General features: G+C 42.1%; 2 protein-coding genes across 2 annotated transcripts; both read left to right on the top strand.

Moving 5' to 3' along the window:
* The first annotated feature begins 2,925 nt into the window (after positions 1–2,925).
* LOC129866564 (interferon-induced protein 44-like) lies at positions 2,926–7,033 on the top strand. The gene is made up of 9 exons (XM_055939318.1): positions 2,926–3,682; positions 3,797–3,975; positions 4,802–4,871; positions 4,985–5,179; positions 5,251–5,278; positions 5,375–5,527; positions 5,944–6,115; positions 6,216–6,316; positions 6,737–7,033. Exons 2-9 carry the CDS (start codon positions 3,798–3,800, stop codon positions 6,923–6,925), a joined length of 1,086 nt encoding a protein of 361 aa, XP_055795293.1. The 5' UTR covers positions 2,926–3,682; position 3,797; the 3' UTR covers positions 6,926–7,033.
* A 4,868-nt stretch (positions 7,034–11,901) lies between these two features.
* Positions 11,902–21,740, top strand: LOC129866526 (5-hydroxytryptamine receptor 3A-like). The gene is made up of 10 exons (XM_055939302.1): positions 11,902–11,931; positions 12,244–12,307; positions 12,826–12,995; positions 13,189–13,233; positions 13,521–13,627; positions 19,014–19,183; positions 19,487–19,659; positions 19,896–20,106; positions 20,713–20,916; positions 21,187–21,740. Exons 1-10 carry the CDS (start codon positions 11,902–11,904, stop codon positions 21,483–21,485), a joined length of 1,473 nt encoding a protein of 490 aa, XP_055795277.1. The 3' UTR covers positions 21,486–21,740.
* The last annotated feature ends 1,120 nt before the right edge of the window (positions 21,741–22,860 follow it).

Raw genomic sequence — 22,860 nt, 5'->3', positions numbered from 1 at the left:
CTTAACTTTACTTCTCCTTTTGCCATTATACTGTTAGTCAACCCACGAGAAATATTCACTCTCAGAACATGGCAATAACAAAACAACAACATCAACCTGAGAGTTTATTAGGAGTTGCTTTGGAAGGCCATTACAGAGTACCTTATACAGATGCAGCATTTTAATTTGAGCCAGTTTGCTACAACAGGAAAATAATCCTGCAGCAACTGGAAATTTGAATTATTATGTGGATCGTAATTAATGGATATTTTTGGTAGGGGTTGACCATTATTTTTTACGGCAAATCAGTCAGAAATGTTAAAGTGGAAATTACAAGCCTTAGAAGCCTTTTTAAACATTGAATAAACTACAAGTTTGCATTTCCTGCTATGCAGGAAAATACTCAGCAACAAAAGAGTTATCAAATTAAGATCCTACATCTGTAGATACAGTACAATGTTATTACATAGTATACCTTACATTCATCTCTACAAATCAGTTGTTGTTTCTCTCAAGTCCTTCTGTAGGTCCACAGTAATAAACTGCCATGTCATTCTCTTTAGATGCTGGTGAAATGGGCTGCTATCGTTGGTCTGGACAGTGAACATGTTGGGATGGAAGCCTTGACCGTAGAGCAGATGGGAGGTGATGGTCAGGGGGTAGCTCAGTACTATCTCAATCCTCTCTCCTGGACTCTGCCTGTACCAGCTTACAGTGGCCAACCTACAGTTACTGGACAGAAGGCAGTCCAGAATGGCATCCTCTCCCACTTTCACTGATAAGCTCTTCAGTGATACACCCAGGGATTCTCCCAAACGTAGAACTGTAGAAGTCATAACAGAATGTCAAAGAAGGCAAGTCATATAGGCCTAAAGACAGTGGCCCGGTCTAGAAACAACCCGTAATCAATTCTGTTTAAAAAATGCATTACATTTCATAATGTTTTAATAATATGCCTACTGAACTTCCACAGAGACATAGTGTCACAATTACTAAATGGTTGTAGGGTACTGTATCCGACAGTAAAGCGTTTAAATGCCTTGCGGATCACAACCAACAAACACTCAATCTGGTTATTTCAAAATAATGTTTCCTATGAAGTTTAACCATTTTGAGATTGTTATTGTGAAATTGACTTACCATTTTGAATGACTGACAAGTATAACATGATTCTCGTTATCCCTTTCATGGCCTAATTCAGTGCTCTATTCTGTGAGATGATGGAACATAAGCATTCAATCCCAGACTGCCTTACTGTATAGACTCTACTTGAGGTTTCTCTGGAGAGAAGGTAGGCTATGTTTGTTAGTCCAACTGAGTATCACAGAGGAACTGCCTTCCAACATGTTGTACACAAAACTCATTAGACCATTTTGACTTCAGATGTGCGTCTATCACAGTCTGCAAAGGCAGCATTACCTTTAGGCTCTCATCTATTGTACTTTATTGTTGGGATGGGTTAATTTATAGTGCATTCGGAAAGTATTCAGACCTCTTGACTTTTTCCAAATGTTGATACGTTACAACCTTAATCTAAAATTGATTAAATTGTTTTTTCCCCCTCATCAATCTATACACAATACCCCATAATGACAAAGCAAAAACAGGAAAACTGAAATATCACATTTACGTAAGTATTCAGGCCCTTTACTCAGTACTTTGTTGAAGCACCTTTGGCAGCGATTAGATTCTTGAATCTTCTTGGGTATGACACTAAAAGCTTGGAACACCTGTATTTGGGGAGTTTCTCCCATTCCTCTCTGCAGATCTTCTCAAGCTCTGTCAGGTTGGATGGGGAGTGTCGCTGCACAACTATTTTCAGGTCTCTCCAGAGATGTTCGATCAGGTTCAAGTCCGGGCTCTGGCTGAACCACTCAAGGACATTCAGATACTTGTCCCGAAGGCACTCCTGCAATGTCTTGGCTGTGTGCTTAGGGTCGTTGTCCTGTTGGAAGGTGAAACTTCGTCCCAGTCTGAGGTCCTGAGCCCTCTGGAGCAAGTTTTCATAAAGGATCTCTCTGTACTTTGCTCCATTCATCTTTCCCTCGATCCTGACTAGTCTTCCAGTCCCTGCCTCGGAAAAACATCCTCACAGCATGATGCAAACACCACCATGCTTCACCATAGGGATGGTGCCAGCTTTACTCCAGATGTGACGCTTGGCATTCAGGCCAAAGAGTTCAATCTTGGTTTCATCAGACCAGAGGATCTTGTTTCTCATGGTCTGAGTCATTTAGGTGCCTTATGGCAAACTCCAAGCATGCTGTCATGTGCCTTTTACTGAGGAGTGGCTTCCGTCTGGTCACTCTACCATAAAGGCCTGATTGGTGGAGTGCTGCAGAGATGGTTGTCCTTCTGGACGGTTCTCTCATCTCCACAGAGGAACTCTGAAGCTCTTGGTGGTTCCAAACTTCTTCCATTTAAGAATGATGGGGGCCACTGTGTTCTTGGGGACCTTCAATGCTGCAGAAATTGTTTGGTACCCTTCCCCCGATCTGTGCCTCGACACATCTGTCTCGGAGCTCTACAGACAATTGCTTCGACCTTACGGCTTGGTTTTTGCTCTGACATGCACTGTCAACTGTGGGACCTTATACAGACAGGTGTGTGTGTTCCAAATAATTTCCAACCAATTGAATTTACCACAGGTGGACTCCAATCAAGTTGTAGAAACATCTCAAGGATGATCAATACAAACAGGATGCACCTCAGCTCAATTTCCAGTCTCATAGCAAAGGGTCTGAATACTTATGTAAATAAGGTATTTTTGCCAAAATGTCTAAAAACCTGTTTTCACTTTGTCATTATGGGGTATTGTGTATAAATTGATGAGGACATTTTTTTATTTAATCAATTTTACAATAAGGCTGTAACGTAACAAAATGTGGAAAAGTCAAGGGGTCTGAATACTTTCTGAATGCACTGTACATAGAGGACTGTGAATGACATACAGTGTGTGTGTACAATAGCATGTCCGTAGGCAAAATATGTGGATACAGCATAATTGCCCCAAACTTTCTGATTCAGTTTTTCGATGGGTTATTCATTGTCTGTTTTTCTGTCTCATTGAAAATGGTGTCTTGCTGAAAATGTGTTGCATCAGTTCAGTATTTCACGCAAGTGTAGTATGTGAGTGTAGTACTAGAGGACTGGACTTAGTTATATAGCATGGGCGGTAGTTATATTTCCCTGTCACAACAGGTTGGTGCAGTTTGAGCACTTTCCATTTAATTAATACACTGGTGGCAATGGTGGGATAATCCTTGGGCAGTCTCTCAAGATAATGCCACTGTTCTAATCACTACACGAGTAGCCCATACTGAAACTCGGATAGCATTGGATCCTCAGCTTCAGTATGTGGGCAACACTCCTGCTGAACCCACAACAGTTATAGATTGTGCTTCCAACAGCTGCATCCCTCTTCCTGCTAGTCCAAGACTGACCTTTATAAAATGATGATAGACTTATTGTAATTATTAAAAGTCTAAGTTCATGTTGAGTTAACTGAGGTTTGTTTTTACTCTAGGCTGAACACAGCTTTACTGGAAAGACAAGTAGAAATGGGATTTCAAAATTTAACTTTCGTTTCCACACAACAGACACACCCACAAGTCTACTGAGAAACAGATACACAATACTATCAGGTCAAACTGATTCATAGGCTCAGCTGGTTGTGGATAAAATCTCCAAGCAATCTTGCTAGGTTTGTATAGCATACTTTAAGTTAATCTTTGAACCATGTTCATTTTATTACGATCATTGGCTTTAAGAATTCAATGTTGCATGATGGTATATGAATATGTTATTACATTGACAGCATGGCCTTCAACTTCAGGACGGTATCTGGAAATTGTCCGAATTTTTCTGCACCAGTTTTGCATGGTGAGAAACCTTCATCAATAGCTTTCGCAACAGACCTGTTGGGAGGGGACGGCAGACCTGACTCGAGTAAAGTCCGCAAGGAGAATGTGATAAATGCACCTGGGGGGTTTGCAGGTAAACAAATAGGTGTTGACTATCATGATGTTGGAGTAATTACTTAAAGGTCCAATGCAGCAGTTTTTATCTCAATATAAAATAATTTCTGTGTAACAATTAAGTACCTTACAGTGAGTGTTTCCAATTAAAATGGTCAAAAATAAACAAAAATAGCTTTGCAAAAAGCAATTTCTCAAGCAAGAATTTTGCTGGGACTGTCTGGGAGTATGCAAGGGAAAACTGAAAACTAGCTGTTATTGGCAGAGAGGTTTAGAACTGTCTTTCTTATTAGTCTTTTAACTAATTCCACTCCACTCAATTTCAAGGTGTCTTTTCAAACAGCTCGTACACTAAAAGGGCATTATAATAATTTTCACAATTTCACAGTACTATTCCAACCTTATAGAGTGGAAATATATATAAAACACAGGGAAATCTGCACTGGGCCTTTAATAGTCTAACAGGGAAATCTGCACTGGGCCTTTAATAGTCTAACAGGGAAATCTGCACTGGGCCTTTAATAGTCTAACAGGGAAATCTGCACTGGGCCTTTAATAGTCTAACAGGGAAATCTGCACTGGGCCTTTAATAGTCTAACAGGGAAATCTGCACTGGGCCTTTAATAGTCTAACAGGGAAATCTGCACTGGGCCTTTAATAGTCTAACAGGGAAATCTGCACTGGGCCTTTAATAGTCTAACAGGGAAATCTGCACTGACTGCACCGGACCTTTAATCACCTATTGTGTGCTGTGAGACTCATTGCCACTTTCCAGTAGACTACACTTACCTGATAATTCATGATTTTCATTAGTTTGCTCTTACACTATGCTCTCTCAACTCTAGGCCTGCCAGGGGCAGAACAGTGGAAAAGTAAGATGGAGTCCCCATGGAGGGAGGTGGCATGGACTGAGGAGTGAGTAGGGTATCACAACAATACATTCAAACTTACCTATGTACACCAACTAGGCCTTCTAAACAATCCACCATGTAATCATATTTAATTGATAATGACCAATGTTTGCCCAGTCGCAGGGAGACCCTGATGGAGTCCATCAGTTCCTATAAGCCTGGTTGTGAGGATTTGTCTGAGGCTCGGGTTCTGCTGGTGGGGCCTGTCGGAGCCGGCAAGTCCAGCTTCATCAGCTCTGTTCAGTCAGTCTTCACAGGAAGATTCACTAACCGGGCCATGGTTGGCTTTTCCTCTGCCAGCTTCACCAAAAGGTAGAGGTAAAAAAACATAGAAAGTATTTGAGTTTGTTAGAAACTGGGAGTTTTGGTGCTGGATGATATAGATCAATTACATGCATAAATAAAGATTTAGTTAAGTTACAAAAACTATTATTGTTAATCACTCCATATTGTAAACGACATTGTATATCCTTACACATATAATTCTGTCTGTGTCCTCTATCTTAGCTCCAGTTGTTCAACATCCGTGGGCGGAGTCCGGAGCAGCCTACTGCGCTGGTCCTGTGTGATGTCATGGGTCTGGGAGATGGGGAGACCACTGGACTAACCCTCCATGACACTCTGGCTATCATCAAAGGCCATGCACCCGAGGGACACAAGGTACGTGAGGGAGAACGGACACAGGTGCCACCGTTGTGTGTAAGACAAAGTGCAAGTATTGGATGTCAACGTAAAAATTACAGGGGCACAGTGTGTGTAACATTCATATAACTCAGAGTTGAGCAACAGCGGCCACAGTGTGTTCCAGGTCTGCTCTAACACACAGTGTGTGCCGATTTTTGTTCCAGTTTAGTTCTAACACACCTGATTCAACTAATCACAGTCTGCAATTTAGACCACTAATATGATTCAGGGGAGATAGTGCTGGGTTGGAACATACTCATGCAGGCAGCCTCACAGGATAGGAGTTACTCACCCCTGATATAAATGTCTCTGTTCAGTAGAGAATATTATAAATACTCTCTCAGCTGGTTGGTTTGAACAACCAAACTAATGTTCTTATTCATCCTCTACAGTTCAGTCCTGAGCAGCCTGTGAGATCAGAGACTGTGGGCTATGTGAAGAAGCCGTCCCTTAAAGACAAGGTCCACTGTGTCGTCTTTGTGGTGGATGCTTCTAAAGTGTCCAGCTACACCAAAGGTCTGGGCACCACCTTCCAACAGCTCCGAGAACACATCAGTGACCTGGGTGAGCACAGGATGGAGTGTTTTAGCAATGGCAGTAATGGTTGTAGGAACTGTGGTCAATTCTGTCAGTTGACAGTGTGTGAAACAAATGTGTTTTGTAGGTGTGCATCAAGTGGCACTGCTGACACACGTGGACCAGGTGTGTCAGAAAACCGCCCATGACATCACCCAGGTGTACACCAGTCGGATCGTTCAGCAGACGGTACTCTCAATAATACCCCTTATTGACGTGTTAGTCAGCTATGGGAACATCTGACATTTAAACCACCCTGTATGTACATCCTTGACTGACTTGTGTGTTTGGTTTTACTGTCATGGTGGGGACCAGAAATCCTCACAAGGACAGTAAAACAAGGAAAAAATGTTTCGGTCCCCCCCCAAAAATACTATTTTAAGCTCAGGGGTTAGGTTTAGGGTTTCAATTTGGGTTAAGGTTAGAATCAGGGTTAGGGGTAGGTTCAGGGCTAGGGTTACAATTAGGGTTAGGATTAGTATCAAGGTTAGGGTTAGGGTTAGGATAAGGGTTAGATGTTAGGGAAAATAGGATTTTGAATGGGAATCAAATGTTTGGTCCCCACAAGGATAGTAAAACAAATGTGTGTGTCTGTATATGTGTGAGTAGATGACCAAGGCTGGGGCTCTGCTTGGCATGTCCACCTCCTACATCGTCCCGGTGAAGAACTACTCATCTGAGCTGGACGTTGATGAGAACACAGACATCCTTCTGCTCAGTGCTGTGGACCACATCCTGCAATACGTGGATCTGCATTTCCAGGACTGTGCAGCAACATACCCTAAACTGTCTCTTTAAAAAGGCTGTGAAATGCTATTTAATATAAAAATGCATTACATATGTTTATCATGTTTTATGACTTGCTTGCACTATTGTTAACTTTTTAATTAGTTCTTTACAGAAGTCTTGCTTTGACTAAAATAAATGTGTAAAAGCCATTTTGAACGGTGTACATGTTGTCTGTCTAGGAATGTTTTAACCTGTTTTGTACAATAGGGACACTCTCACAAGGGGTTATGGGTCACTGGCCACATGTATATAGGTACAACGTGTTAGCTCAGCACAGGTGAGCAAGTATGGTTAGCTGCAGCCCAATATAGTGACCGGAGTGGGCGTATGGAAAGCGAATTAGCTAATTGGCCAGAATTGTTTTCACTCAAGACCGTTTTGTGTGGCTGATTGGACTACATAACGAGTTGACAAACCGGTGACGGCAACCAGTGCATCGGGTGTTGAATCCATGTTCATGTCGAATTGAAGTGCTTCCTACTCGGTGTCACAGTCGTGTAGCTGGCGGTAGCTAACGTGGCCATTTTTTTTCTCTCACATGAATTTATTTCAAGAAGGATAGCAGCTTACACAATAAATAACTAATATTGATAACCATTAAGATGTCACCTTGATACATACATACAGTCTACTACTCAATGGGGAGGGCATGAACGGCAACAACAAGGGGACAGTGCCATTTGCTCCCGCTTGACAGAATTACTACTGTCCGGCAACTGCGTTGGTAATAAGATACCTAGTAGCCATTATCAAGGTGACAGCTGTACACGCACTCCACGCCCATTCTCAATACTTTTGATCAAAAATAAATAATCATCTGTTTTATAACTGAAAATGTACCATTATCTTATTTGTGCAAAACTAACAGTGAAAAAACGACTCAGACATCCCCTGGCATCCCCTGAGTCCAAACTCTCGCTGTATGGTAGGTCAATGTAAGGTAGTTGCTAGGTAACAAATGGAAGAAAAAAATACACAGCTCAATCAAAATCGTCTAACCCACATGTCAAACTCATTGCACGAATGGCCGAGTGTCTGTGGGTTTTCTCTCCTCCCTTGTACTTGATTGATGAATTAAGTTCATTAATTAGTAAAGAACTCCCCTCACCTGGTAGTTGTCACGGTCGTCATAAACAGGAGACCAAGGCGCAGCGTGGTAAGCGTACATGCTTCTTTTAACTTCTTATGGCTGCAGGGCATTATTGAGTAGCTTGGATGAAAGGTGCACAGAGGTGCCCAGAGTAAACGGCCTGCTCCTCAGTCATAGTTGCTAATATATGCATATTATTATTAGTATTGGATAGAAAACACTCCGAAGTTTCTAAAACTGTTTGAATTATGTCTGTGAGTATAACAGAACTCATATGGCAGGCAAAAACCTGAGAAGTTCCACTTCCTGTTTGATTTTTTCTGAGGCTGGTAGATTTTCAACCAAGCTCCCATTGAAATTACAGCGAGATATGGATGAGTTTTCACTTCCTACGGCTTCCACTAGATGTCAACAGTCAAGAGAACACTGTACAAAACTAACAAAACGAACCGTGAAGCATATGAGAAGTGCAGACAGGCAACTAAACATAGAATAAGAACCCACAAACTACCCAAGGAATATGGCTACCTAAATATGGTCCCCAATCAGAGACAACGATAAACAGCTGCCTCTGATTGAAAACCAATCTAGGCAACCATAGACATATAAACACCTAGACTTACAAAACCCCCTAGACAATACAAAAACTAAACAAACCACCCTCGTCACACCCTGACCTAACCAAAATAATAAAGAAAACAAAGATAACTAAGGTCGGGGCGTGACAGTATCCCCCCCCCCAAAGGTGCGGACAACCGGCCGCAAACCTAAACCTATATGGGAGGGTCTGGGTGGGCATCTAACTTTGGTGGCGGCTCTGGTTCTGGACGCCGCCCCCCCTTCTTTATACTGATTCCTCCGCCCTTGTAGCACTGACCCGTGGATCATCGCCGGAGGCTCTGGACTGCGGATCCTCACCGTAGGCCCCGGACTGGGGACCGTCGCTGGAGACCCCGGCCTGGGGACCGTCGCTGGAGGCTCCGGTCTAGGGATCGTCACTGGCGGCTCCGAACTGGCGATCGTCGCTGACCTCCTTCGCATTCGGAAGGAGGTCAGTGACAGCAAGTCCTCTTCACCAGAAGCAATCCAGCTCCATCCCCCTGTGCAGCCACTGACCTCCTTCGGAATGTAGAGATGCTCTGGAAGATGGACACCTTCTCTAACCGGAAGCTACAGGAGGTCACCCGCTCAAAACATGACTCCTATGCATTAGACCTCCTGGAGAAGCGCACCACCACCACTGAACTGGATGGCGTTCAGAGGTACGTGACCCCACTGCTACGGGTGCCCAACCATCCTCCTGCATTGCTTGCTGTTCGGGGTTTTAGGCTGGGTTTCTGTACAGCACTTTGTGACATCGGCTGACGTAAAAAGGGCTTTATAAATACATTTGATTGATATAGGCTATCTCAATAAACATTTGACATTTTTGGGGGGGAACACCTGATCTATAGTTGAACAAATGTGATGAGTTTTTGTATCATGAAAACAACAACAAAACAAGTCACCATTGCCGCTAAAGCTCAAGCACTGGTCCTCCACCCCCAGGCAGGCCACAGTGCTGTTATGCACAAAGCCTTGGAAGCTGCTGTAGGAGGTACATTGTCTTCCGTTAGCCAGTGAACTGGGGGCTGTAGGAAGAGAACAGAAATGAATATCAGTGGATATGCATTCTACAGTACATTCAGTGGTCATAGCTAGCTCCAGTATCTATAAATAACTATTTTTATTGGTAATGCAATGGAAACACATTCAGGAAGCATATTGTCCTGGTTCTGATAGCGGAATTGAGCCAATGAGACAGTACAGTGGTGTCTGACAGTATTGACACCCTTGATACAGATAAGTAATAATGACTGAATAAAATAAATAATTTTAATAAATATTTTGTATTCAACAAAACAAGGGACATATGATTTTATACTAATAAAACTGCTCAGCGAAAGAGATTTTGTTTCACAATAATACTTTCTTTCTCAAAAAGGTAGGGGTGTCAATTTGAAATTGACACCCCTAAAAATTCATATAAATAAAGTAGTTAAAAGTGTAGTATTTGGTCCCATATTCCTAGCACGCAATGACAACATGAAGCTTGTGACTGAATGCATTTGCAGTTATTTATTTTTGTGTTTCAGATTATTGTAATGTATTGTGTCATTTTGGTGTCACTTTTATTGTAAATAAGAATAGAATATGTTTCTGAACACTTCTACATTCATGTCGATGCTACCATGATTACGGCTAATGCTGAATGAATCGTGAATAATGCTGAGTGAGAAAGTTAGAGGGTCAAATATCATACCCCCTTGTTATTGGTAATGGAGAGTTTAGAATGTCTTGGCGGTAATATCTTTTTTATTTCACCTTTATTTAACTAGGCAAGTCAGTTAAGAACAAATTCTTATTTTACAATGACGGCCTACTCCGGCCGAACACTCCCCTAACCAGGACGACGCTGGTTGTGATACAGCCAGGGACCAAACCAGGGTCTGTAGTTGTAACGATTATTCTCCTCCTTGTCTGAGGAGGAGCAGGGATCGGACCAAAACGCTGCTTTTGTGGAGTACATAATGAATTTATTCAAACAAGACGAACACGAAGCACACTTGAATAAATTACAAAATAACAAAAACGACGTAGACCGACCTGGACATGAGAACTTACATAACACGAAGAACGCACGAACAGGAACAGACTAAACAAACGAAACAGTCCCGTGTGGTACATACACAGACACGGAAGACATTCACCCACAAACAAACGGTGTGAACAGCCTACCTTAATATGGTTCTCAATCAGAGGAAACGTAAAACACCTGCCCCTGATTGAGAACCATATCAGGCTAATTAACAATGAACCTAAACATAGAAACACATAACATAGAATGCCCACCCAGCTCACGTCCTGACCATACTAAACAAAGACAAAATAAATGAAATAAGGTCAGGAACGTGACAGTAGTGATGCTTCTAGCACTGAGATGCAGTGCCTTAGACCGCTGCAACACTCGGGAGATCTTTCACCCTCACTCGTCATTATTCACGATTCATTCAGGATTATCTGTAATCATGGTAGCTAATGTAGAAGAGTTTAGAAACATATTCAATTATTATTTGTAATAAAAGTCAAGTTATATAACAAATGATGTGGGTGGGAGAGCTGAATGTGGAGGACATTGGGACACCTGTTCCTTCGTGTGCTGAGGTGAACCCCCAGCTCATTTCCATAGCCCAGTACATGTATTGTCTGTAGAGCTGTGGTACACTATCGTCCGATGCCCACTGGTTGCACTTGTTGCATAGGTTGGTACACCACAGCTCTGAGGTGAAATGTCCCCTAGGTACAGATCTAGGATCAGCTTCTATGGGCAACTTCACCCTCCACCACAGCCATTTACTGTGGCTCACGCCTGTTTTGAATCCAACCACCTGCAGGTTAAGTAGCTCTGTACCACAAGAGTTCACCTGCTCTACTGACCACCTCATTTGCCCCAAGGTTTTTGGTTCTCACTCATGGTCTTCTCTGTTGCTAGGCATATTTCTACCACATTTCTACAACACTTTAGTTTGAATACACAATCAAGAATATCATTGAATCATTGTGTCACTTCTAAGGTATCAGAGATCTTTGTGTTTGTGTCCGTAGAATTGTGTTCAAAGTTGAAAATTGTCTGGAGCTGTAAGATTTTCTGCGGATTCTCCAACAGCAACTTATGATATGACATGACAATACATCAACATAAGTGTTTAACTATGCAAATTAGTCTGTATATATATACAATTTGTTCCAGCTGGTGAAGAGGTGCCATCGATGGGTGTTAGGAAACAAAGCTTTGCTCTAAACAGTTCTTCAGCCAGAGGATCAAAACGGTCAAGAACTTGCAGCTTGCTGTTTGATGGCAACCAAGGATTTTTCCAAAATGGAGGTAAATATCTTTCATTCTAATGCCTTTTGTGATAATTGGGGGTTTTATATTACTTAAGTTGTGTGTCTGTGTGTTGTGCTTCAATGCATTACTGTAATTGGTCAAAACATTTGTTCTGTCTTTCAAGTAATGAAAGACAGAATGAGAGAGGTACATTTAATTTAAGGTAAATTAAGTTGTGAATTCATAAAGTAATTCATGGTGTTATACACATTGTGTTAACTATCAAACATACACTAAACAATGGACCGTATATCTAATATATAATTTGACCTTTGACCCTAACAGTGATTTTTTAAATGACTATTTCAGTCTCAACGATGGTCGGTCCGTTCCCACCAGGTTCTGTTCATCATCTGCTGCATGATGGTACAGGGTAGGTACAGCTTGTACACGGGGAAAGTAAAAGTAAAGTCAACTAATTTAAGTAAACCTAAAATATTATATTTGAGCAATAGTTTGTTTTCGTTTATTCTTTAGTTTTATGTTCACTTTTTGATATTACTCGGGGTATCTGATACCTTAACGATCAAGTTCATAACATAATTTATTTGTGGGTTTGCGGTCAATTCATTTCACTATCATATGAAAAAGTAGCAAGGTCTTCATCATTCTAAGATGATTCTAATAATGATATCTACAATACGCAAGAACCCCATTAGTTGATAAAATGAAAGACTTTTCACTGAAGATGTTGAGATATTTGACCTCATTAAACAGATTCTCGTATCCAGAGCAACATACAGTAGTGAGTGAATAAATTCTCATCCTGGTCCTCCGTGGGAATTGAACCCACAACCCTGGCATTGCAACTGCCATGTTCTACCAACTGAGGAAGACAGGATCATTGCATAAGCTGGATATAAAGCAGCATGGTTACCATTGTTTCCCCAGCGCCATGCCTGAGGTGTAAGATAGTGGTGAACTGCACCAACCCCAACACCGTATCCCTTCTGGCCGCCCTGGAGAACGTGATGAAGTTGTACTCCATACGACCTGTCATGAACCTCTCAACCCCCACCAACATCAGCATGTACTTCACTCTCTACGGCATCCTGGGTGTGGTAAGGAGTAGTAGGACAGCATTCCTTTCAACTAGTTCACCTGAGGAGACATACCATTAAATCCATCAATGTATTTGACATGTGCTATATAGTTCTGAATGTTCCTCCACATCAGGTGTTGTAGATCTATTGAAAATGTTTACTTTATTGCCTTTACTTTGTATCCTACAACAAAAAGTAATTCTCTTCTCAGGAAGAAAAAGCACAACTGTTGAACACATACATTTGGCTGGTGAAGGTGAGCGTAAAATTTGATTATTTTTGCAAATATATGTACACAGTGTATGGGAGTCATTATTGCACTTTGGTTTCTCATTCTCCTACAGAACGTTACTTCATGTTACATATTTGTTAGGGCACACAACATCCATTCACCAATATGTACTGGATAGCAATAGTGATATACATTTGGTTAAAACTAAAAAATATATTTTATCTTTGACTGTAAAACAATCCTAAACATCAGATTATACTTTTGAATGCTGCTTACAATCATATTGTATTGTTGCTAATGTGTTGTTTCAGGAATGGGAGAATGAATTTTTCAGCTGGGACCCAGTCCAATGCGGCTCTGCCAATATTTCTCTCCCCAGGGAAAGGTTCTGGTCACCAGATGTGGTAATCAATGAATTGTGAGTTAAACATCTCTATAGTCTATATAGATACGATATACTTATTTTATTTTTATGAAACATTGAATTTGGTCTTACTGCTATTAGCCCATAGAAACACATTGAATAACAGACTAATACATGGAAAAACACAATCAAAAAATGATGAAAAGGAAGTTTGTTTTAAAGTGTCTGTCCTATATCTGAGAGATAAACGAAAGATCAGGCAACGTATCATTTTTTTGACCCACATTTAAACTCTTTTTTTGGCACTAAAACTGATTCAATATACACTGAACAACAATATAAACGCAACATGCAACAATTTCAACGATTTTACTGAGTTACAGTTCAAATGAGGAAATCATCAATTGAAATAAATTCATTAGACCCTAATCTATGGATTTCACATGATTGAGAATACAGATATGTATATATTGATTACTGATACCTTAAAAAAAAACATACAAAATGGGCCTCAGGATCTCGTTGCGGTACTTTTGTGCATTCAAATTGACAATTGATCAAATTAAATTGTGTTCCTTGTCCGCAGCTTATGCCTGCGCATACCATAACCCCACCGTCACCATAGGGCACTCTGTTCACAATGTTCACAATGTTGACATCAGGAAACCACTAGCCCTCTGCGATTGTGTGGCCGGTTGGATGTACTGCCAAATTCTCTAAAACGACGTTGGAGGCAGCTTATGGTAGAGAAATTATCGTTTAATTCTCTGCCAACACCTCTGGTGGACATTCCTGCAGTCAGCATGCCAATTACACGCTCTCTCAAAACTTGAGACATCTCTTGTGACAAAACTGCACATTTTACAGCGGCCCTTTATTGTCCCCAGCACAAGGTGCACCTGTGTAATAATCATGCTGTATAATCAGCTTCTTGATATGCCACATGTGTCAGGTGGATGGATTACCTAGTCAAAAGGTAAATGCTCTCTAACAGGGATGTAAACGACTTTCTGCAAAGATGTCAAGGCAAAGGGTGGCTACTTTGAAGAATCTCAAATATATATATATATATATTTTATTTCACCTTTATTTAACCATGTAGGCAAGTTGAGAACAAGTTCTCATTTACAACTGCGACCTGGCCAAGATAAAGCAAAGCAGTGTGACACAAACAACAACACGGAATAACATGGAATAAACAAACATACAGTCAATAATACAACAGAATAAGTCTATATTCAATGTGTGCAAATGAGGTAGGACAAGGGAGGTAGGCAATAAATTGGCCATAGTGGCGAAATAATTAAGATCAGGAATTGGCTTTGGGGGTTACCAGTGAAATATACCTGCTGGAGTGCGTGCTACGGGTGGGTGCTGCTATGGTGACCAGTGAGCTGAGATAAGGCGGGGCTTTACCAAGCAAAGACTTATAGATTACCTGGAGCCATTGGGTTTGGCAACGAATATGAAGTGAGGGCCAGCCAATGAGAGCATATAGGTCGCAGTGGTGGGTAGTATATAGGGCTTTGGTGACAAAATGGATGGCACTGTGATAGACTGCATCCAATTTGCTGAGTAGAGTGTTGGAGACTATTTTGTAAATGACATCGCCGAAGTCAAGGATCGGTAGGATGGTCAGTTTTACGAGAGTATGTTTGGCAGCATGAGTGAAGGATGCTTTGTTGCGAAATAGGAAGCCGATTATAGATTTAATTTTGGATTGGAGATGCTTAATGTGAGTCTGGAAGGAGAGTTTACAGTCTAACCAGACACCTGAAGAGCATGCATTTAGTTTTACTTGCATTTAAGAGCAGTTGGAGGCCACAGAAGGAGAGTTGTATGGCATTGAAGCTCGTTTGGAGGTTAGTTAACACAGTGTCCAAAGAAGGGTCAGAAGTATACAGAATGGTGTCGTCTGCGTAGAGGTGGATCAGAGAATCACCAGCAGCAAGATCGACATCAATGATGTATACAGAGAAAAGAGTCGGCCCGAGAATTGAACTCTGTGGCACTCCCATAGAGACTGCCAGAGGTCCGGACAACAGGCCCTCCGATTTGACACACTGAACTCTGTCTGAGAAGTAGTTGGTGAACCAGGCGAGGCAGTCATTTGAGAAACCAAGGCTGTTGAGTCTGTCGATAAGAATGTGGTGATTGACAGAGTCGAAAGCCTTGGCCAGGTCGATGAAGACGGCTGCACAGTACTGTCTTTTATCGATGGCGGTTATGGTATCGTTTAGGACCTTGAGAGTGGCTGAGGTGCACCCATGACCAGCTCGGAAACCAGATTGCATAGTGGAGAAGGTACGGTGGGATTCGAAATGGTCGGTGATCTGTTTGTTAACTTGGCTTTCGAAGACCTTAGAAAGGCAGGGTATGATAGATATAGGTCTGTAGCAGTTTAGGTCTAGAGTGTCTCCCCCTTTGCAGAGGGGGATGACCGCGGCAGCTTTCCAATCTTTGGGGATCTCAGACGATACGAAAGAGAGGTTGAACAGGCTAGAAATAGGGGTTGCAACAATTTCGGCAGATAATTTTAGAAAGAGAGGGTCCATACTGTCTTTCAGATCATCAGCTATCTGGATTTGGGTAAAAGAGAAATGGGGAAGGCTTGGGTAGGTTGCTGTGGGGGGCGCAGGGCTGTTGACCGGGGTAGGGGTAGCCAGGTGGAAAGCATGGCCAGCCGTAGAAAAATGCTTATTGAAATTCTCGATTATCTTAGATGTAACCGTGGTGACAGTGTTAACTAGCCTCAGTGCAGTGGGCAGCTCAGAGGAGGTGCTCTTTTTCTCCATGGACTTTACAGTATCCCAGAACTGTTTGGAGTTTGTGCTACAGGATGCAAATTTCTGTTTGAAAAAGCTAGCTTTTGCTTTCCTAACTGCCTGTGTATATTGGTTCCCACCTTCCCTGAAAAGTTGCATATCGCGGGGGCTATTCAATGCTAATGCAGTATGCCACAGGATGTTTTTGTGCTGGTCAAGTGCATTCAGGTCTGGAGTGAACCTAGGGCTATATCTGTTCCTGGTTCTACATTTTTTGAATGGGGCGTGCTTATTTAAGATGGTGAGGAAAGCACTTTTAAAGAACAACTAGGCATCCTCTACTGGCGGAATGAGGTCAATATCCTTCCAGGGTACCCAGGCCAGGTCGATTAGAAAGGCCTGCTCGCTGGAGTGTTTTAGGGAGCGTTTGACAGTGATGAGGTGTGGTCATTTGACCGCAGACCCATTACGGACGCAGGCAATGAGGCAGTGATCGCTGAGATCCTGGTTGAAGACAGCAGAGGTGTATTTGGAGGGCAGGTTGGTTGGGATGATATCTATGAGGGTGCCCGTGTTTACAGATTTGGGGTTGTACCTAGTAGGTTCATTGATAATTTGTGTGAGATTGAGGGCTTAGATTGTAGGATGGCCGGGGTGTTAAAACCTCATTGGGGTATGTGGGACGGCAGCGTCCCACCTTGTCAACAGCCAGTGAAACTGCAGGGCTCCAATTTCAAAACAACAGAAATCCCATAATTTAAATTCCTCAAACATACAAGTATTTTACACCATTTTAAAGATACACTTGTTGTAAATCCAGCGAAGGTGTCCGTCCAAAGTGTCCGACGAAAGCACACCAAACGATTATGTTAGGTTAGAGCCAAGTCACAGAAAAAGACTGGCATTTTTGCAGCCAAAGAGAGGAGTAACAAAAAGGAGAAATAGAGATCAAATTAATCACTAACCTTTGATGATCTTCATCAGATGACACTCATAGGACTTCATGTTACACAATACATGTATGTTTTGTTCGGTAAAGTTCATATTTATATCCAAAAATCGGAGTTTAGGCGGGACGCTACTGTCTCACTTGGCAAAAAGACAGAGAAAATGCAGAGCGCCAAATTCAAATTAATTTCTATAAAAATTACTATAAAAATCAGACTTTCATTAAATCACACATGAAAGATACCAAATTAAATCTACACTGGTTGTGAATCCAGCCAACATGTCAGAATTCAAATAGGCTTTTTGGCGAAAGCAAATGATGCTATTATCTGAGGAAAGCACCATTGTAAACAAAGAGAAAGAAGCATATTTAAATCAATAAAATTTGATTTGATTTGATATTTCAACCCTGCAGGCGCGACACAAAACGCAGAAATAAAAATATAATTCATGCCTTACCTTTGACGAGCTTCTGTTGGTGGCACTCCAACATGTCCCATAAACATCACAAATGGTTCTTTTGTTCGATTAATTCCGTCAATATATATCCAAAATATCAATTTATTTGGCGGCGTTTGATCCAGAAAAACACCGGTTCCAAATTGTGAAATGTGACTACAAAATGTCTCAAAGGTTACCTGTAAACTTTGCCAAAAAATGTCAAACTACTTTTGTAATACAACTTTAGGTATTTTTTATGTGAATAATCGATCAAATTGAAGACGGGATGATCTGTGTTCAATACAGGATTAAAACCAACTGTAGCTAGCTTTCTGGTCATGCGCTTCTAACAAGCTGGACACTTCGAGTGACCCTCCTTCAAGATGGCCGTACTTCTTCATTAGACAAAGGAATAACCTCAACCAATTTCTAAAGACTGTTGACATCCAGTGGAAGCGGTAGGAACTGCAAGAAGGTCCCTTAAAAATCTGGTTTCCCAATGAAACCTCATTGAAAAGAGAGTGACCTCAAAAAAATAAAATCTGAATGGTTTGTCCTCGGGGTTTTGCCTGCTAAATAAGTTCTGTTATACTCACAGACATGATTCAAACAGTTTTAGAAACTTCAGAGTGTTTTCCATCCAAATCTACTAATAATATGCATGTCTTATCTTCTGCGGATGAGTAGCTGGCAGTTTCATTTGGGCATACTTTTCATTCAAAATTCTGAATGCTGCCCCCTACCCAAGAGAAGTTAAAAGCATGTCCCAGTTTAGGTCACCTAACAGCACAAGCTCTGAAGATAGATGGGGGCAACCAATTTACATATGGTGTCCAGGGCACAGCTGGGGGCAGAAGGTGGTCTATAGCAAGCGGCAACGTTGAGAGACTTGTTTCTGGAAAGGTGGATTTTTAAAAGTAGAAACCCCCTTTGGCGATTCTATCTTGTCAGAAAATGTTATAGTTAGCAATGGAAATTTCAGCGTTTTTGGTGGTCTTCCTAAGCCAGGATTCAGACATGGCTAGGACAACCGGGTTGGCAGAGTGTGCTAAGGCAGTGAATAAAACAAACTTAGGGAGGAGGCACTTCATGATTTACGCATAGGATATAAAATAGCCATTGTAAAAAATCATATATATATAGGTTAAACAGACAAGTTTTGGAGGGGAAGGATATCCTTACAAACATTTTAATTTTGTCCCTTTTTATTGCACTTGTAACTGATTCAGTCACTATTTAAATGACCATGGTTTGAAGTCGTCCCCATATTTCTCCCTGTCTTACAGTATGGATGAAAACAGAGCTCCCATCGTCCCTTATGTGTACATTAAGCACACTGGTATAGTGCGAGACGCCAACCCTGTCAGAGTGGTTAGCTCCTGTAACCTGGAGATCTACACCTTCCCCTTTGACGTCCAGAACTGCACCTTCACCTTCAACTCCTACATCCACCGCGGTAAGACGTCAACGCAACCACGCTTTAGGAATAACTTGAAAATAAGGGTCCGATGCCAAACCCATCGCTCCTTCTCTCCCCAAAAAACATCCTGACTCTCTCTTGTGATCTGAAATGATAGGTATGAAACAGGGTTGTCCACTGAGTCCATTGAAGTATTTGATATGTTACTCGGTGTCAACCAAGGGATTTGTTTGGTGTTAGGCCCAAGTTTACCATCCCCTCAGTACAGATCATGTTCTGCTTCCATATAGATTTAGCCCATTCATCCCAGGATGACCCATTCCTTTATCTCCCCTGCAGTGTCGGACATAAGGATTATCTTGGGGAAGAAGGTGGAGGACATCCTGAAACGCTCCATTAGCGTGTTGTCCACTGAAGGGGAGTGGGAGCTGATGGACATCAAATCCAGGAGGTTCAATTTATCAGCACTCGATCAGGGAGAAAGCAACCCCTATGATGAGCTCTACTTCCATGTACGAACCCAAAGCACTGAAATTTCTCAGATGCCATTCATTTGGCTCTACTACTACAGAATGATGAGTTCTCTATATTTCTAGCCAAACAATTGTTTCAGAGAGTACTTCCTGTTTCACACATAGGATGCTAACCCAGATAATTATGGCTTTGTCATGTCTGAAATGGGAATATATTGCATAACACTAAATCACCCTTGAAGGTTGTCATTCACCGTTGTGTCTCTAAACTGTAGATTATCCTGAGGCGCAGAGCAACCCTCTATGTCGTGAACCTCCTGATCCCCAGCTTCTTTCTCATCACTGTGGATCTCTTCAGCTTCCTGCTGCCTCCCCAAAACGTGGACCGCTCCTCCTTCAAGATGAGCCTTATTTTTGGCTACTCCGTCTTCCTGCTCATCGTGAATGACCTGCTGCCAGTCACAGGAAGCACCATACCATTGATAAGTGAGTATGAGAGCCTCCCAGGTGGCGCAGTGGTCTAAGGCACTGCATCGCAGCGACAGAGCCCAGGCTCTGCCTCAGCCGGCTGTGACTGGGAGGTCCATGGGGGACGCAGAGCGTTGTCCGGGTTAGGGAGGGTTTGGCTGGCAGGGATATCCTTGTCTCATCATGCACTAGTGACTCCTGTGGCGGGCTAGGTGCAGTGCAGGTGTATGGTGTTTCCTACAGCACATTGGTGAGGCTGGCTTCTGGGTTGGATGTGCATTTTGTCAAGAAGCAGTGCTGCTAGGTTGGGTTGTGTTTCATAGGATGCATAGCTCTCGACCTTAGCCTCTCCTGAGTCTGTGTGGGAGGTGCAGTGATGAGACAAGACTGTAACTACTACAAATTGGATACCGTGAAAAGGGGGTCAAAAAAAGATAAGTGAGTATGAAAACATGTGTACTGGAAACCCCATTTTTGTCGTAAGTCGTAGATGTTCACTTTGTGTTATTTAATTAGCTGGTTAGGGGAAGTGTCTTTTTTTAAGTCCACTTCCTTTGTTCTCCTAAGAGTGGCTGAATATTTTCCTCACTTAACCTCCCTCCTCCCCTCCCCCCGCCCATGCAGATGTGTTCTTCGCCATCTGCTTGGCTCTGATGGTGGCCAGCCTGTTGGAAACTATTCTCATCACCAACCTCCTGGTCGGCTCCAGTAACTTCCACCCAGTGCCTGGCTGGGTCCGAGTGCTCGTCCTGCGCTTCATGGGCACCCTCGTCTGGCTGCCTCAGAAATCAAGAGAGGACAAGATCATCCTCAATCCAGTTGCAGGAGGTACCCCTGATCTGATTCCTTCAGGGAGTTACAATTACACAGACTTTCAGGCAATTAGCAGATCCTTGTCTTGTCTTGTCCCAACCCAAAGCAATATTGTGAAAGCATTCAATTATAGGCCTAAACAGTAACATAAATGCAGGTATCACCCTGAGAAATGTTTGCAGCCATTAGACAATATTGTACTATCCAGGTACATTAATCAGTTCCGTCTTTAGGAGGTACGTTCATAATTTCTCCTTTCTCCCTTCCTTCCCTCTTTTCGCTAACAAACAGACGTGAAAGTCTGCCCTCTAGTGTCGGTGGAGAGGCAGGTTCAAAAAGCAGAACAAGGTGAGATGTGGGCAGAGGCAGGCGATTCAGCCCTGGCGGAGCTGAGGAAGCTGGGCAATGACCTGCAGTCCATCCGCCTCCAGGTGGCCCAGCATGTGGACGGGAACCAGATCTCCCAGGACTGGATGCAGGTGGGCTACATCCTCGACCGGCTGCTGTTTGGCGTCTACTGCATCTTCATCACCTTCAGCTTCATCGTCATCCTCAGCATCTGGAGTAATTCGTACAACCAGTGATGTAATAAATAAAATAGGTGGTTAAACGCCATTCGTTGTGAAATAAGTAACGCTCCCTATATGTTCTTAGCATTTTTCCATGATAGGTGGCTAAATATTTGTGTAAAATACAAAATGTGTGGAAATAGTGCTTACCCTCCACTACACCACCGCGTACAAGACTTAAGAGTCTACCATGTTGTCAACTGCTGTTTAGATTTAAAAACAATTACCTTAAAATTACCATAACTTTAACAATTGTTTGTTTGATCTTCTGGCTGCACTGAGTAGGTATGTTGACTTATATGTTACTATATTAGAGGAAATATATTTTTATTTGTCAAATAAACATACTGTCACGAAAACCACTGTTTCATTACTAACAACAATTCATTGGGGTTATCTGAGACGTTTTCTGAATTGTAATGTTGATGGTGGATCAATGATGATGATGATGAAGATCTGTCACGCAAGACATGGATCAATGACATGCAAAGTAGGGGATCATCCAAAAACCACATCCTTGTTTGATTAGAGTGTCGACATACAGTAGGTTATTTTGGGGTATTTTATTAGGATCCCCATTTGCTGTTACAAAAGCAGCAGCTACTCTTCCTGGGGTCCATAAAATGCTCTTAGTTTTAGAGATGTTCAGTTCTAGTTTATTACTGGCCACCCATTCCAAATCTGACTACAACTCCTTGTTAAGGGTTTCAGTGACTTCATTAGCTGTGTTTGCTGAAACGCACATGGTTGAATCATCATCATACATAGACACACAGGCTTTGTTTAATGCCAGTGGCAGGTCATTGGTAAAAATAGAAAAAGTAGAGAGCTGCCCTGCGGTACACCATATCCTACATGGTTGACATTACAGAGGCTTCCATTAAAGAAAAACACTCTCAGTTCTATTAGATAGATAGCTCTGAATCCACAATATGTCAGAGGTTGAAAATCCATAAAACATACAGCATCAGTCAAAAGTTTGCACACACCTACTCATTCAAGGGTTTTTCTTTATTTTAATATTTTCTACATTGTAGAATAATAGTGAAGACATCAAAATGATGAAATAACACAGATGGGATCATGTAGAAACCAAGAAAGTGGTAAACAGATTATTCAAAGTAGCCACCCTTTGCCTCGATGACAGCTTTGCCCACTCTTGACATTCTCTCAACTAGATTCATGAGGTGATGTAACACGCGCTCCAGCAGGTATATCTCTCTGGTCACCCCCAAAACCAATTCTTCCTTTGGCTGTCTCTCCTTCCAGTTCTCTGCTGCCAATGACTGGAACGAACTACAAAAATCTCTGAAACTGGAAACACTTATCTCCCTCATGAGCTTTAAGCATCAGCTGTCATAGCATCTCACAGATTACTGCACCTGTACAT

Source organism: Salvelinus fontinalis, chromosome 12, assembly GCF_029448725.1.
Source record: "Salvelinus fontinalis isolate EN_2023a chromosome 12, ASM2944872v1, whole genome shotgun sequence".
Taxonomy (NCBI): domain Eukaryota; kingdom Metazoa; phylum Chordata; class Actinopteri; order Salmoniformes; family Salmonidae; genus Salvelinus; species Salvelinus fontinalis.
This window is presented reverse-complemented; position numbering and strand designations above follow the sequence as displayed.